The sequence below is a fragment of the Drosophila elegans genome, unplaced genomic scaffold (assembly GCF_018152505.1).
Source record: "Drosophila elegans isolate 14027-0461.03 unplaced genomic scaffold, ASM1815250v1 contig_208, whole genome shotgun sequence".
Lineage (NCBI taxonomy): Eukaryota > Metazoa > Arthropoda > Insecta > Diptera > Drosophilidae > Drosophila > Drosophila elegans.
This window is the reverse complement of record NW_024545578.1, coordinates 10,457,115-10,471,385: the sequence shown is the minus strand read 5'-3', so window position 1 is coordinate 10,471,385 and position 14,271 is coordinate 10,457,115. Positions and strand designations below refer to the sequence as shown.

At 46.1% G+C, this 14,271-nt stretch overlaps 6 protein-coding genes across 7 annotated transcripts; 4 read left to right on the top strand and 2 right to left on the bottom strand.

Annotated features, from left to right (window-relative positions):
• The first annotated feature begins 754 nt into the window (after positions 1-754).
• Positions 755-3,001, top strand: LOC108146697 (protein Mo25). Its single transcript, XM_017272762.2, has one exon. The coding sequence runs from the start codon at positions 1,067-1,069 to the stop codon at positions 2,084-2,086; it is 1,020 nt and encodes a 339-aa protein (XP_017128251.1). The 5' UTR covers positions 755-1,066; the 3' UTR covers positions 2,087-3,001.
• A 119-nt stretch (positions 3,002-3,120) lies between these two features.
• LOC108146701 (protein anon-73B1) lies at positions 3,121-3,670 on the bottom strand. The gene has a single exon (XM_017272765.2). It carries the CDS (start codon positions 3,565-3,567, stop codon positions 3,319-3,321), a length of 249 nt encoding a protein of 82 aa, XP_017128254.1. The 5' UTR covers positions 3,568-3,670; the 3' UTR covers positions 3,121-3,318.
• Positions 3,671-3,957: 287 nt separating this feature from the next.
• LOC108146696 (prostaglandin E synthase 2) lies at positions 3,958-5,530 on the top strand. The gene is made up of 3 exons (XM_017272761.2): positions 3,958-4,800; positions 4,880-5,286; positions 5,357-5,530. The coding sequence occupies exons 1-3, from the start codon at positions 4,043-4,045 to the stop codon at positions 5,446-5,448; spliced, it is 1,257 nt and encodes a 418-aa protein (XP_017128250.1). The 5' UTR covers positions 3,958-4,042; the 3' UTR covers positions 5,449-5,530.
• Positions 5,531-5,727: 197 nt separating this feature from the next.
• LOC108146700 (proteasome subunit beta type-1) lies at positions 5,728-6,737 on the top strand. Its single transcript, XM_017272764.2, has 2 exons — positions 5,728-5,915; positions 5,986-6,737. The coding sequence occupies exons 1-2, from the start codon at positions 5,827-5,829 to the stop codon at positions 6,602-6,604; spliced, it is 708 nt and encodes a 235-aa protein (XP_017128253.1). The 5' UTR covers positions 5,728-5,826; the 3' UTR covers positions 6,605-6,737.
• A 111-nt stretch (positions 6,738-6,848) lies between these two features.
• On the top strand, positions 6,849-8,072 carry LOC108146699 (ADP-ribose pyrophosphatase, mitochondrial). The gene is made up of 2 exons (XM_017272763.2): positions 6,849-7,539; positions 7,595-8,072. Exons 1-2 carry the CDS (start codon positions 7,031-7,033, stop codon positions 8,007-8,009), a joined length of 924 nt encoding a protein of 307 aa, XP_017128252.1. The 5' UTR covers positions 6,849-7,030; the 3' UTR covers positions 8,010-8,072.
• Positions 8,073-8,426: 354 nt separating this feature from the next.
• LOC108146792 (importin-4) lies at positions 8,427-14,203 on the bottom strand. 2 transcript variants are annotated; one of them, XM_017272960.2, is made up of 9 exons: positions 13,884-14,203; positions 12,717-12,889; positions 11,941-12,653; positions 11,471-11,877; positions 10,827-10,936; positions 9,639-10,770; positions 9,283-9,500; positions 8,806-9,228; positions 8,427-8,705 (listed from the first exon to the last, which is right to left on the bottom strand). In XM_017272960.2, exons 1-9 carry the CDS (start codon positions 13,947-13,949, stop codon positions 8,687-8,689), a joined length of 3,261 nt encoding a protein of 1,086 aa, XP_017128449.1. In that variant the 5' UTR covers positions 13,950-14,203; the 3' UTR covers positions 8,427-8,686. The 2 variants fall into 2 exon arrangements, with proteins under 2 accessions (XP_017128449.1, XP_041563867.1); XM_041707933.1 differs by having other exon boundaries at positions 8,427-9,228.
• Positions 14,204-14,271: the final 68 nt, after the last annotated feature.

The following is a 14,271-nucleotide window of genomic DNA, read 5'->3' as shown; positions in this document are numbered from 1 at the left end:
ACACAAATATATTTCTGTAACTTCTATGATACACCAAGCGCCTGATATGCGCTGCAGAATAATATCTAAAACGAAAACGGATCAAAAACAAAGTACTTCAATGAGAAATAAAAACGATATTTAAAGAATTCAAAATGCCTTGTTTTAAGATGTTTTATTAAAAATGCTGTAGGAACAGCTGGGAAGGCCAATTCCAACTTAGTACAACTATGTACGTTTATTCGGGACTATAATTTGATTGTGGATTCTATTTCAAATGGATTCGCGAACACCTAAATACTTTATTGAATAATGGATGTATTTTTTTGACCACAAATCCATATTTCATAATTATACGTTCGACTTATAATTTTGATCGAGCACCGCAAAAGATATTTTAAAATTGAGATAACCATTTGGCAATGAATGTTGTAAATTCCGTTAAAATTATTTTAGTTACATGCTGTTTTAATTGGGGATATCGGATACAAGGAAAAATAAAATGTTGAGTTCAGTCTTTATCCGGTTAAAAATAAAGTCTAAAAAAACAGTTGAATGTTGATCTTGATCAGCAACATTTGCACCATAGAATAAATGGTTTACAATATCTTAATAAAATATGCTCCCTATGGTACTGGAATAAATCTTAAATAAAAAATTAAAGTGATTGAAATTAAAGGTTTTAATTTAAAAGGCCCGTTTAGTTGCTGTCCCTTTACAACACTGGCTCTGCCAGCCGTGCCGTGCGACTTTGCGATAGGCCTATCGAATCGACGGCCAATCGAAATTGTTCATCCCTAGAAGAAGACAAGAAAAAGACGAAATAATATATAATAATAGAATATTCCACCGTGATAATATTGCCAAGCATTGTTTTCCGCGTCTTCGCCGTCGGTAACTGGGCAACTCTCGAAGCGACCACAAAGCCAGCACCTCAAGGGCCCCGAACAGCAGGATAATACGGCAGAAGATACGAGACATCGTCGACAGCCCAACCACATCCACATCCACAACCGAACCGAACCGAATCACAAAATCAAAATCCAAAACCAATTTCGAGTGAAAAGACAGCGAAGCAGCCAGCGGAATGCCACTGTTCGGGAAGTCACAGAAGTCGCCAGTGGAGCTGGTCAAGTCACTGAAGGAGGCGATCAACGCCCTGGAGGCGGGCGACCGCAAGGTGGAGAAGGCCCAGGAGGACGTCAGCAAGAATCTGGTCTCGATCAAGAACATGCTGTACGGGAGCAGCGATGCCGAGCCGCCGGCGGACTACGTGGTGGCCCAGCTGTCGCAGGAGCTGTACAACAGCAACCTGCTGCTGCTGCTCATCCAGAACCTGCACCGCATCGATTTCGAGGGCAAGAAGCATGTGGCCCTGATATTCAACAATGTGCTGCGCCGCCAAATTGGCACACGCTCGCCCACCGTCGAGTACATCTGCACGAAGCCGGAGATCCTGTTCACCCTGATGGGCGGTTACGAGGATGCGCATCCGGAGATCGCCCTCAACTCTGGCACCATGCTGAGGGAGTGCGCCCGGTACGAGGCGCTGGCCAAGATCATGCTGCACTCGGACGAGTTCTTCAAGTTCTTCCGCTACGTGGAGGTGTCCACCTTCGACATTGCCAGCGATGCCTTCTCCACGTTCAAGGAGCTGCTCACGCGCCACAAGCTGCTGTGTGCCGAGTTCCTGGACGCCAACTATGATAAGTTCTTCTCGCAGCACTACCAGCGGCTGCTCAACTCTGAGAACTATGTGACGCGGCGACAGAGCTTGAAGCTGCTGGGCGAACTGCTGCTGGACCGGCACAACTTCACCGTGATGACGCGCTACATTTCCGAGCCGGAGAACCTCAAGCTGATGATGAACATGCTCAAGGAGAAGTCGCGCAACATCCAGTTCGAGGCGTTTCACGTCTTCAAGGTGTTCGTGGCGAATCCCAACAAGCCGAAGCCCATCCTGGACATCCTGCTGCGCAACCAAACGAAGCTGGTCGACTTCCTGACCAACTTCCACACGGATCGCTCCGAGGACGAGCAGTTCAACGACGAGAAGGCCTATCTGATCAAGCAGATAAAGGAGCTGAAGCCGCTGCCCGAGGCTTAGTTGGACCTGGACATCAGCTTCAGCTTCAACTTTAGCTTCAACTGCAGCTCCAACTCCAGCTCCAGCGTCCCAGGGGCAAAAGGACCGTAACCAGAAGCGATCGAAACGGAAGCAGAAAGAGTGATGGTGGGTTAGCAGGATGTGAACATGTTTTGTGTGTGGGTTAAAGCAAATATATATTATATATACTATATTTTGTGACGATGATGACTCTACACTTGTGAGTAACTAAACAATAATTTAGACAACAACAACACTGATGATAATGATAAATAACGATAAAGCGAATTAGAAAACAACAAAAGTACGAGTAAATAGCGTAAAGCCGAAAAAAAAAAAACGAAAGCGAGTTTCGAATTTAACATAGCCACATCTAGACATTCTGGGCCTTGAGATCCACTATCTTACTTGATATGTTTTACCATCCTTTGGTCCTCCGCTAATCCTTATTGCCTAGACCCATTTTCGATATCTATTTAACTAGTTGTTGTATTTGAAATTTAAACGTTTTTGAAACGAGAGATACTTCACCTCCAAGACCTGCCACGCCCTCTTTACGCCCCCAAAAAAAAAAACTGAAGATTCACAATGAGTTTTGAATTAAAAATGTAATTCCACGCAAAATTCATGAGAAAACGAAAACTAAATACTGCATAATAATAATTTATAGTGATAATTGTCCTTGCATCCTTTGGCATGGACTCTATTATATATATATACCGATATATATATATATATATATAGAAAGAGAGAGAGAGAGAGCATTCAACACACACACTCACAACACACATGCATACGTACATAGTTAAAAGGGAAGTAAAACAAACGAAAACAACAACATTGCAAGCAACATAATAACTATACGATTATTATAATTTATATTATTCCCAAATTAAAGATAACAGCCAAACTAAACATCGGCTTTTTGATGGTGGAAGGTGTTTTCAAAGGGGGGCGTAGAGCTTTCGCCCTGAGTCATGTGCAAAAAATCGTGCCAGGGCGGCAGCCTCTCCCAAAAAACGACGATCAAGGGCTGGGCAGTTCTTAAACTTACGGGAATGACTAAGAAACCTCTAGAGGTTTGAAATTACCGGGCTTCCGGCAAGAATTTTCAAATCTCTTGAGATTTCTGTGGAAACCCCCATAGATATCTTTTATTTTTCGCTTAATATATGTATGTATGTATGCATTCGAGTTTACTTATGCTAACTATGGGCTAAGGAATGATAGATCTACCGGCGCTTCTTTTTCTCCAGCTTGCGAATCTTGTGCAGTCGCGTCCGTACTGGCTCACCCTCCCGTTCCGCCACATCGCCGGACTCCTGATTACTGTCCGGATTATTTTCCATCAGCACTGCGGCTGAGATGCATACGAACTGGAACAGGGCGCCCACATAAAGTCCGTATCGGATCACCAGGCTGAAGATGTCCTCGTCGCCGTACTTGTCCAGTGCGGCCAGACCCTCCGCAGATGCCGACATTCGGTTCGGTTTTGTTTATAAACAAATTTTGAGAGGATGGTAAAAAAAAAACAACTTTGAAAAGTTCGATGGATTCGTGTTTTTTTTTTGTATCGACTAGAGATTATACAGCTTGCGTGCTGCCCTGGTGCCAACTATCGATAAAATAATTTTAACAATTTTGCTAGCTAAAATTAAGATTATCAATTGAGTAATTATTAATCAAATTAGAAAAAATGTTTGCTCTTAAATTAAGATTACCAATTGAGTTATTTCTTACTCTAAAATAAAGAAAAAAACGGTAAAATTATTAATTATTTAATGTTATAATTGTTAAGGAAAAGCCAACATAGCTAAATTTGGCTGGCGGAAAAGAACACATCTCTAGCGCATATCGATAAGTATCCCCTCCCATTCCTAACTCGTTCTAGTCGCGAATTAACAATCGCTAACTTTTGCATAATATTTAGTATTAGTCAAAACAAAGGTGCAAATTATGTCATGTTTTCGGCTGGCGACTGCCACCGTCCTAACTGGTGTCCGTCCTCCGCCGGCGGGAAGCGGAAGCGTAGCCCTGCGCCTGCTGACCCGTAAACAAAACCCGGAATTTGCATTTGCTCGCCGCCAGTTTGCACAAGCGGTGGAAAACGGCGGAGCCAAGAAGAAGCCGAATGGAACCTTTAAGCTGGCTATTTTGGGGGCGACAGTGGGCGCAGCCGCAGGATCGGTGTACACCATGTACCAGCGCTGGACGGACGGCAGTTCGCACAAGGAGCACGAGGAGACTAAGCCGCAGTGTCTGGGCGGAGTTCCGGCAGGTGTGCGGATAACCAAGCGCTATGTGAACCCCAAGGACAACTCCGGACTGGACATTGTGCTGTTCCAGTTCCAGACGTGTCCCTTCTGCTGCAAGGTGCGCGCCTTCCTCGACTACATGGGCATCTCCTATGCGGTTGTCGAAGTGGACGCCGTTCTCCGGCAGGACATCCGCTGGTCGTCGGTGAAGAAGGTGCCCATGGTGCTTATTCGGCAGCAGGACGGCCAATACGTGCAGATGGTGGACTCCAGTGCCATCATATCTCTGATAGCCACCTATCTGCAGGACAAGCGCACGGACATCGGCGAACTGGCGCAGTACTATCCGCACACATCCTTCTTCGATGATGATGGCAAGAAGAAGAACGACATATTAAACAAATATTTCCTCATGTATCGGGAAAACACGCCAAAGGGAGTGTCCAAGGAAACGGAGGAGTAAGTTCACCAGATACCTTTTTTAGGATAGAACACATCCCTAAAATAGGAAGCTTACAAAAGGATCTTCTTTTTTAAGGACCGATCGCAAGTGGAGATCCTGGGCTGACAGCCACCTGGTGCACCTGATATCGCCGAACTGCTACCAAACCATGGGTGAGTCCCTGGAGACTTTCGAGTGGTTCTCGCAGGCCGGCGAGTGGGATGTCCACTTTCCCAAGTGGGAACGCAACCTGATGGTCTACTGTGGCGCCACCGCCATGTGGGCCATTGCCAAGATGCTAAAGCGTCGCCACGCCCTCACCGACGACGTCCGGTCGCACATGTACGACGCGCTGGACCAGTGGACTGCCGAACTGAAAAAACGAAATACGAAATTCATGGGCGGCAAACAGCCCAGCCTGGCTGATCTCTCTGTTTTCGGCGTCCTCAGCAGCATGGAGGGTTGTCAGACGTTTAAGGATTGCCTGCAGAACACTAGCATTGGTAAGTATTGTCTTACCAAGTTGGCCAATTATTTCGAGCCTTCATTGATATTTTTTTGTTTTTAATGTAGGAAAGTGGTTCTATGATGTCAAGGCGTTGGTGGAAAAGAATCGAGGGCATTTGCATAGGGAACGCGTCGAAGGCCTGGCCGCTATAGCTTAGAAGAAATCATCTGCACCAGTTTTATCCAAAGATTGTTGAAAATAACCGAACTGTTCAATAAAAGATTCATCTTTTATCCAAATCTGTTTTGCCGTTTTTCAAACATTAATATAAGTGCTATTTATTAATAATATATAATAAATTCGAAACATATTTTAATTTTAAATAAATTAAAAAAAAAAAAATAAAAATATCTAGTACATAAATACCAAATACCTATTGATAACTATTCGGAGCAGACAAAGCACGAAATCGTTTTTCCCTACTTCACCTACGGCCACACTGAATTTGTGATTTTGGTTAGCCGCTGTAAACTTGCAAATCATTTCGTTCGTTTTTTTTACTTGGCAAGTTAATTGGTAAATTTAAAGAACAAACATGAGCAGTCTTGGCTTTGAGCAGTTCCCAGACTACCAGGTGCCCGGCGTGAAGCATGTCGACTTCTCGCCCTATGAGTCGAACGGCGGGTGAGTTAGATTTTCCCCAAGAATGCCCGGCTGAAGTCTTCAACTGACCGGAGTGGTTTCCTTTTTGCAGCTCCATTGTGGCCATCGCCGGAGACGACTTCGCGGTGATTGCGGCAGACACACGGTTGAGCAGCGGCTACAACATCCACTCCCGGAGTCAAAGCAAGCTCTTCAAGCTGTCGCCTCTGACGGTCCTGGGCTCCACGGGATGCTGGGCGGATACCCTTTCCCTGACCGGACTGATGAAGGTGCGCATGCAGAGCTACGAGCACACCCATCTGCGCACCATGACCACGGATGCAGTGGCCCAGATGCTATCCATCACCATGTACAATCGCCGCTTCTTCCCGTACTACGTGTCCAACATCCTGGCGGGAATCGACAAGGACGGCAAGGGCGTCGTCTACTCGTACGATCCCATTGGCCACTGCGAAAAGGCCACCTACCGCGCCGGCGGCACTGCCGGTACATTGTTGCAGCCGGTACTGGACAACCAGATTGGCTACAAGAACATGAACTTGGCCGCCAGCGAGGTGCCCAAGCTGACCAAGGAGCGCGCCGTCAGTGTCGCCTCCGATACCTTCATTTCGGCCGCTGAGCGTGACATCTACACCGGTGACTCCGTGCTGATCAACATTATCACCAAGGATGGCATCGAAGTCAAGGAGCTGACGCTGCGCCAGGACTAGGCTAGGTCGCGGATGGGCGTCTCATTTGGTCAGGGGCATTGAATGGAAATCAGGCATTCTAAGTTGGCTTCAAATTTTTGTAATTACCCGAAATAACACACATCGTAATAAACTGAATCTTTAAGATTTCAAATATGCTTCTCAGTGTGACCAGAGTTTGCTGGTCGTCGATTCACATGGTTTGGAACACACAGCAATGGCCAATTTAATAGCACTCTAAATGTGAGTTTATTAAATTCTACATGGTCATGTATATTTTAGACTTAAAAAAGGAAACTTTGCAAGCTTGGTTATAGTTTTTGTTTATAAAATTAAATTTTCTCTCACACAAAAAAGATTACTGACCATACTATGACTTTTAGCGCTAATTTAATGACCGTTGGTGCACGTAAACAATAACATTTGTTTGTGAGAGCATTTACTCCGATGACGAGTTCCGAGTTCGCGCTGCTGTCGTTTCTTTGTTTGCTACCATTATTGCAAAACTCCCTGACCTCCGCCCAGATGATGTCCTCGCTGGTGAAGCCGGGCATCTTCCGGCACTTGATGTGCCGTAACAACATGTACCCACGCAGCTCCGTCCTTCGGTTCCCGGTGTCCGATGAGCAGGTCTTCTGGTCGGAACCGTATGCGGATTACTGCCCACCGGCGTACACGGCGCCGCACATTGGTGGACAGGTGTGGGCTGACCCTCCCCTGCCAAGCGAGGTGTTCCGTCCGCAGTGGAACCAGCTGGATGGTCAGGTCAACCGCGAGTCCTTCCACGGGGCATACAAGTTGCGTGATGGCCTACCCCTTAACCCCATCGGACGCACTGGACTGAGCGGGCGAGGCTCACTGGGCAGATGGGGACCCAATCATGCCGCTGATCCTATAGTGACTCGTTGGAAGCGAAACGATCAAGGAGCACTCGTGGCCAACCCCACCACTGGCAAGTGGGTGAGCTCAATTATTTATAGACTGCGTAAAACTCACACTCCTTTTTTTCAGGAATGTGCTACAGATGGTAGCCATCCAGCGGTCGGACAACAAATTGTGGGCCATTCCCGGCGGCATGGTAGATCCCGGCGAGAATGTGAGCGTCACCCTCAAGCGGGAGTTCACCGAGGAGGCGCTGAACTTCACAGATAAGGCGAATATGGTGGAACAGTTCTTCCAGGACGGCGGCGTCCAGGTATACCAAGGCTACGTAGACGATTTCCGCAACACGGACAACGCGTGGATGGAGACCACGGCGCTCAACTTCCACGATGAGGACGGGAGCCAGGTGGGCCAACTGGAGCTAATGGCAGGCGACGATGCCACCAATGTGCGCTGGACGGATGTTGACTCGGGTCTCAAGCTGCACGCCAATCATGCGGACATCGTCCGGGAGGTGGTTATCCGTCGAAATGCTCACTGGTAAAAGCCAGCACCAGCCATACGAAAACTCAGATTTAAATATTGAAATATACATTTTTTAAAAAGTTTTATGAACTTTTATTAAATCTCAAAATTTTGGTTGGAACTCACAAATGAATTTATATTCACCCCTTAATATAGTGGATTTTTTTTATGCAATAAACAAATCGAAAGCCAAACATTTTTTTAGGTAAAAGTTTTCTTTTATTTTTTTTGTTAAAGTTGAAATGAAAATAATTTGTCTTTTCAAGCAAAAGAACGTATGAGTGATTAACAAACAAATATCAATTGGGTTACAGCAAAAGTTTAATTTTTTAATGTTCAAACTACTTAATGTACAAAAGAATTTCAACCGATTATAACAACTGGTGTCTTTGCAACCAAATCTGCGAAATACATCCGCAAAATGAAACACATATCATTCTTTATTGTTTCTTTTATTTCAGACTATTCATACATACATATTCATGTGTCACTGGGTGTTGCTATAAATTAGAAAATATTTTACCGTTGCTTCACGGTTTGGTAGAAAAAACTACAACTTGCAATTTTAAAGATCGCTTTACCTAAATTTTGAACCGCCACAGAGCATACTAACGCAAAACTAAAACCTAAAGTTTAATTCTTAGCCGAGACAAATCTATTCCGAAGCTAGCTCGGCAGAACTGCAGTTCTGATGCATCATATCCAAATCCAGAGGCTGCGGGCGGAGGTCTCGGATTAGTAATGTTGGCTGGGGATGTGGGTCGTAAGCCGTGTGCTGGTATGTGTGTAATGTGTGTGTGTGTGTGTGTTCTTACAGGGTGTTGACATAGTTGAACACATCCGGGCTCGAGTTAGACACTTCGTTGAACTTGTCCGGATAATGTTCGCGAATCTCCTTAATGAAGCAGAGCGCGCTTTCGATGGTCTGGTCGTCCGTCATCTGTTTCTTGTAAAGCGACTCGATGGTGATAATCAACATCTGGCCAAGGAAGTTCTCTATGCTGGGGCGAGCCTGCAAGTAGAGCACGCGGAACGCTTTTTGGATAACATCGTTCTCCACAACGTCCTCCTTCAGCGGCAGATGGTTAAGGAAGACGGGCAACACATGCCCAAGCGGTACCGCCGAATGGTTGGTGACAATTAGACGCGCCACTGCTCCGCAAATGTTGTCCATGGCGGAATCATTTGTCTCCCTGGCGATCGCATCGGAAAGTGCTTGGAGGATTGCCGGATATGACCTGCGAATGGAAGGTTCAGTAATCATGATATACATCCAATTCAACAGTACTTACTCAAATGATTTCTCCTCGGCACTAATGACAATCTCGCCCAGTGCATAATATGAGTTCTGTCTCGCCTTGGGATCCGAGTCCTTGGTTCCGGCAATGAACAGGGGGCACACTACGTCAAAATAGGTGACCGTTTGTTTGCGCAGCGACTGGAAACAGTCGGCCAGAGCGCCATAGATATATGCCCGGTGCTCCGGTATGTCTTGCTTCTTGGCCTTAGCCTACAAGAGACAAATGTAATTGAAGAATACGGTTTGAATAATTCTACAAACTATTAAATCATGGCCAAGGAGAGCAATCTCTGCTCAAGACAATTCTCCATGCCATGATTGAGGGGTATTTTCTACCAGTTTGCGTACCAGTTTTTGCACATAGAACTGAAGGAGGCGACCGAAATAAAGCGAGAACGTCTCCGGCTGGAGGGTATGACCGAACATGGGCAGCAGGTTGGCAGCGTTCTCGATCAGCGTGTCATTGAACTCGCTGTCCTCCACATCCTCCTCATCGCCGCCACCCTGCTCGTTGAATTGACAGGCCATTTTGTTGAGGAAGACGTCCCTGATGATACCGAAGATCAGTTCGGCGTTTTCCTGATTAGTTATGGCTGCCAGTTTTACTTCCTTAAAGAAATCGGCCAGCTCATCGAGGAGATGGATGACCACGGTCACCTCCTCGTCGGTGCGAATGATTTGTGCGAACTTCGGAATGGCAATCTCGCAGGCGCGCGTCACGCCCGCAGCATCGCCCATCTTGTTGAGAGCGATGATGAATCCGCAGATGGCACTGACGCACGATTTGCGGATCTCCTCCTGCGGATGATCAATCACTTTGTAAACGTTCTCGAACGCCGACTGCAGATAGGGTGCGAAGGCAACGCCCGTGTTTGCGGCGAACTCCTTGAGTGCTGATATGGCCTCATCCTTCTCGATGACATAGTCGTTCTCCACCTGGTAGCCGTCCAGGTCCTCAGAGTCATCCTCGTCGTCCGTGTGCTCCAGATCGATTTCCACATTGGCTGCATCCAGGATCAAATCCCCGTCGGCGTTCTTCGGCATATTGGGCAGCACATCCTCCGAGGATATTACCGACTCCAGTATACGATCCATAATCTTGGGGAACACAGACGCCATGCTCTCCTTGACCACCAACGACAGAGAGCCCATCAGGTTATAGATGGACCTTCGGAAGTCGGGATCATCGGGGCCGTCTTCCAGCATCAACAGGCAGAAGTTCATTGTGTCATCGGCCAGCGGAATGAAGTTTTCCTTGCCCACTTCGCGAGTGAGCGCGGCTAGAGTGTCGATGGCCTCGATGCGCAAGTTGTTCATTTCCTCGGGGCAATCCTTTACCAGACAGGCCTGCAGTATGGTCATGATCCTGGGGAAGAACGGCATCATGTGCTCCTTTGCGGAGCTGGACGCCGCAGCAATGCTCGACAGAGCCAACTCACGAATACGTGCCGAGTGCTGGGGGTCCAGAATCTCAAAAAGACTGTATAATAGGATTGTTAGACGGAGAACCTTCATTTCCCACTACTCAAGCCTTACCGATCCATCAGTACGGGCAAATGTTGCACAATGTCTTCCTGCAGATTCTCGCAGAAAGACTCCAGAGCATAGAACATACGTTCCATGTGCTTCGGTTCCGGCTGGCCCATCTGTAACGACTCGGGTTTAGTACACTCCTGACCATCAATGTGTTTTGTGTTTGGGTGCAGAGTGAGTGTCAATGAATGGTAACTAAATATAAATTGGATTTGTTACAATGAAATCGGACTCCTCTATATTATGACCGGCTTTTGGTATTAAATTATTTCTCATTATGATTTCAAATATTCTTCAAAGAGCTTTTGATAGTGTATGCTTACAATAAGACTAAAATAAAAAAAATGACACTGTCCGTTCAAAAGGGGCTTCAATATATGCATAGGTTGTGGATGAAGTGCAATTAAATATCAAAGTTAAACGTAAGACAAAAAAGAAGCACCCTATACTTGGTGAGGACCGATTTGCGCTTGATCTGTAACTTGTCTAAGTACATTATAGTATCTTTGGCAGGGACGGAAGCGGGATGGCTCCCGTTGCTTTTTCGGTCAGCCTTAGAAGCAGCACAAACAAACAAACAAACAAACGAGAATGTAGAATACGAAGAAATTCCAATTCGACCATAGATGGTCAACGGGACTACCTACCTTGAGTTCCACAACCAGCTGGCTCAGATATTCGAATAACACGGGCAGAATCTGGGATGCAAATTTGGAAATGGCCGGCTGCAAGTACTCGGCGAACTGGCCAAGGGCGAAGAAGGCGGAGACGCGCACCGACATCGTGGCATCATTGATGCCTGCTTTGACGATGTTCAGCATGACCTCCAGATACTTGTTGCTGATGGCCTCCGCGAAGCCTTCGGCGATGACACCCATGCAAATGAACGAGGATCGCCGGGAAACTGGATCCGGGCTCTGTAACGCCGGCTCGAGCAGCTGCAATAGCGGAGGAATAACCTTCTCCGGCGACATGTGAAGGGCCATTAAGTCCAGGGTCTGTGTGGCCGCACACGACGGGCTGTTGGGACTCTCCCCCGAAAAGTAATCGTCACCTGGATGCGACGGAGGAAACCATTAGCCAGCCTTAGCTGTTAAAGGGCGATTCAGATACTCACAATCACTGGTGTCCTGGCAAATCACTTGGAATATAACGTTTAGAGTGGGCTCCAGCAGTTTCTGTTTAACGATCACCTTCTTCTTGAGCCGCACCAGGGTGCCCACGAAGGCTATAACCTGGACGCGAATCGAGTCCTCGACCTGGACGTTACTCGCCGTGACCAGGCAAAATTCAAGCAGCGGCTTCACATTGCTGGTCAGCAGATGGGGCACATACTCGGCCAGCGTGTCCACAATTTCAAAGGCACTGATGAACTCGTGTACATCCCCCTTTTGGGCGAAGGCGTGCAGCGTCTTGATGATCATTGGCATCGCCTTGATTACCGTCTGCTCGGCGGCACTGTGACCACTGACGAACGGCAGCAGACAGCTGGTGCCGATTAGCATATTCGAGACGGTTTGAGTGGCCAGGTTGCCGGACGTCTCGGCCCCTGACAGAATGGTCGCAAACAACTGGAAGATGCTCTCCATGTGCAGAGCAAACTGGTCGGGAGCGGAGTCCGCCAGCTTGGCGAAGATCGAGGAGCCCAGCTCGCTCTCCTCCGGATTGCCACTGCTGCTGCGGTCGTAGATGAACTTGAGGAGCTCCGCCATCCAGGCGTCCCCCTTTTCCGCCTCGTGGCGCACCAAGGTGCCCATCAGCTGGGCCACCGAGTTCTTTACGCTCTTCTCCTTCTCCGTGACGAGGACCTGCAGGATGCTCGACTTAATGCTGAGAGGGAATAATATATTTATAATAATTATTATTATTGTTGCGGGTGGTCGAGACACTTACGCAGCCTGCTGTTCAGCGGGAACCAGCTGCCAGTGGCGCAGTTTTCTGAGCCGCTTGTTGAGAAGCACGGCGGCGAACTGGCGCAGCTGCGTCTTCTCGTTCGTCACCACTATCTTGGTCAGACATAGTAATGCCTCGGGATTCTCGTACGCCTTAGTTAACTCGGCAGTCGACTAGGAGGGCAGAAGAAAGGCATTTCATTAGTCATTTTTCGGCAGCATGGCAACATACAAATGTATATCCAGCATAAATAGTTTCCCAATTAGGAAGCGGCGAAGTATGCGTCCATGTGGACAACGTGCTTTTCAATGCCAGATGGACAGTGGGTTGCCATATATTCCTCAATTATTTGCATTTTGGGATTTTCTATAAGTTGAAGCTGCATTTAATTGCAAACTTCATTGTTCTATCAAGTAAAGAATATGAAGTTTTCATGATGGCGCTCAAACAAAATCCGCTAGACATTTTTTTTTACTAAATTCAAAATATGTATATTTACATATGCAATATATAAAACCAGACGTTTACGTTTATTTTACCAACATATGAAATTGAAAGAAATTTAGACTATTTAATATATGTGCTATTATGCAAAATCGTTTAAAATAAAAACAGTATTTTTTTGGTGATATGAATAATGTGGAGGGTTTCTATTATATGCATCTCATAGAATAGGTACCTTAAAATATGTACATATACCGAAATGTTAGTAAATAAAAAAATATATTTTGTGGTGATCATGCTGAATCAATTCAAATAATACAATCAATATGCATTAAAAAGTATAAGATGTTTAAGGACTTCAAATAATTAACCTCAATCTCGTTAATTAATAGGTTTATAAGTTATAAATTATAGCAATGTAATAATATGTTATTCCGACAATTGACTAGTAACGTTGGGGATGAAAGGGTTAATATACCCAATATAATTTGGTTGCGACCCACTGTGCCATAGACACATTTGCACGTATTGGAATGTGCACATGCCGATCTTAAAATCGTGTAAGTATAGAAACTGGTGAATATGTTAATTAAGTCATGCGGTCAGAACGGCAGGAACGGATTAAAGGAAGTTGGAGTAAGTGAATGAGGAAAATGTCACCGAAGGGCGAACAGGATAACCTCCTTTTTACCGCCCAATTGTTCTACTTCGTGGTCCTCTCACCTGGCGAATCGTGTCGCTGTCAGGGCTCAGGAGTCCCTCAATTAGTTGCAGAATAGCAGCCTCCATATTTTAAGGAGTTTGTGTGTGGTCCAGTTGGCCAAGTCCAATCCAATTTGGGATAATCACAACCGCCGAAATCGCACGAGCGGAATCGAGAAATGGGAAGCCGGGGAGAATTCGCAAAAATCCAACCAGGGATGGACGCCCGTTTAGCGTTGCACGTTTTGCTCTTGTTCTTAATTTTGTTTTACAAAATTTTTGTATAAAATAATGTTTTTTCCTGTAGATGATGATAATTTGTGTGCTCTCAAAAGTGTGATAAAATAAAATACAAAATAGGATGATGTCTGACATTTGAATAAACAAGTTATCAAAAGCAGCCCTGGGG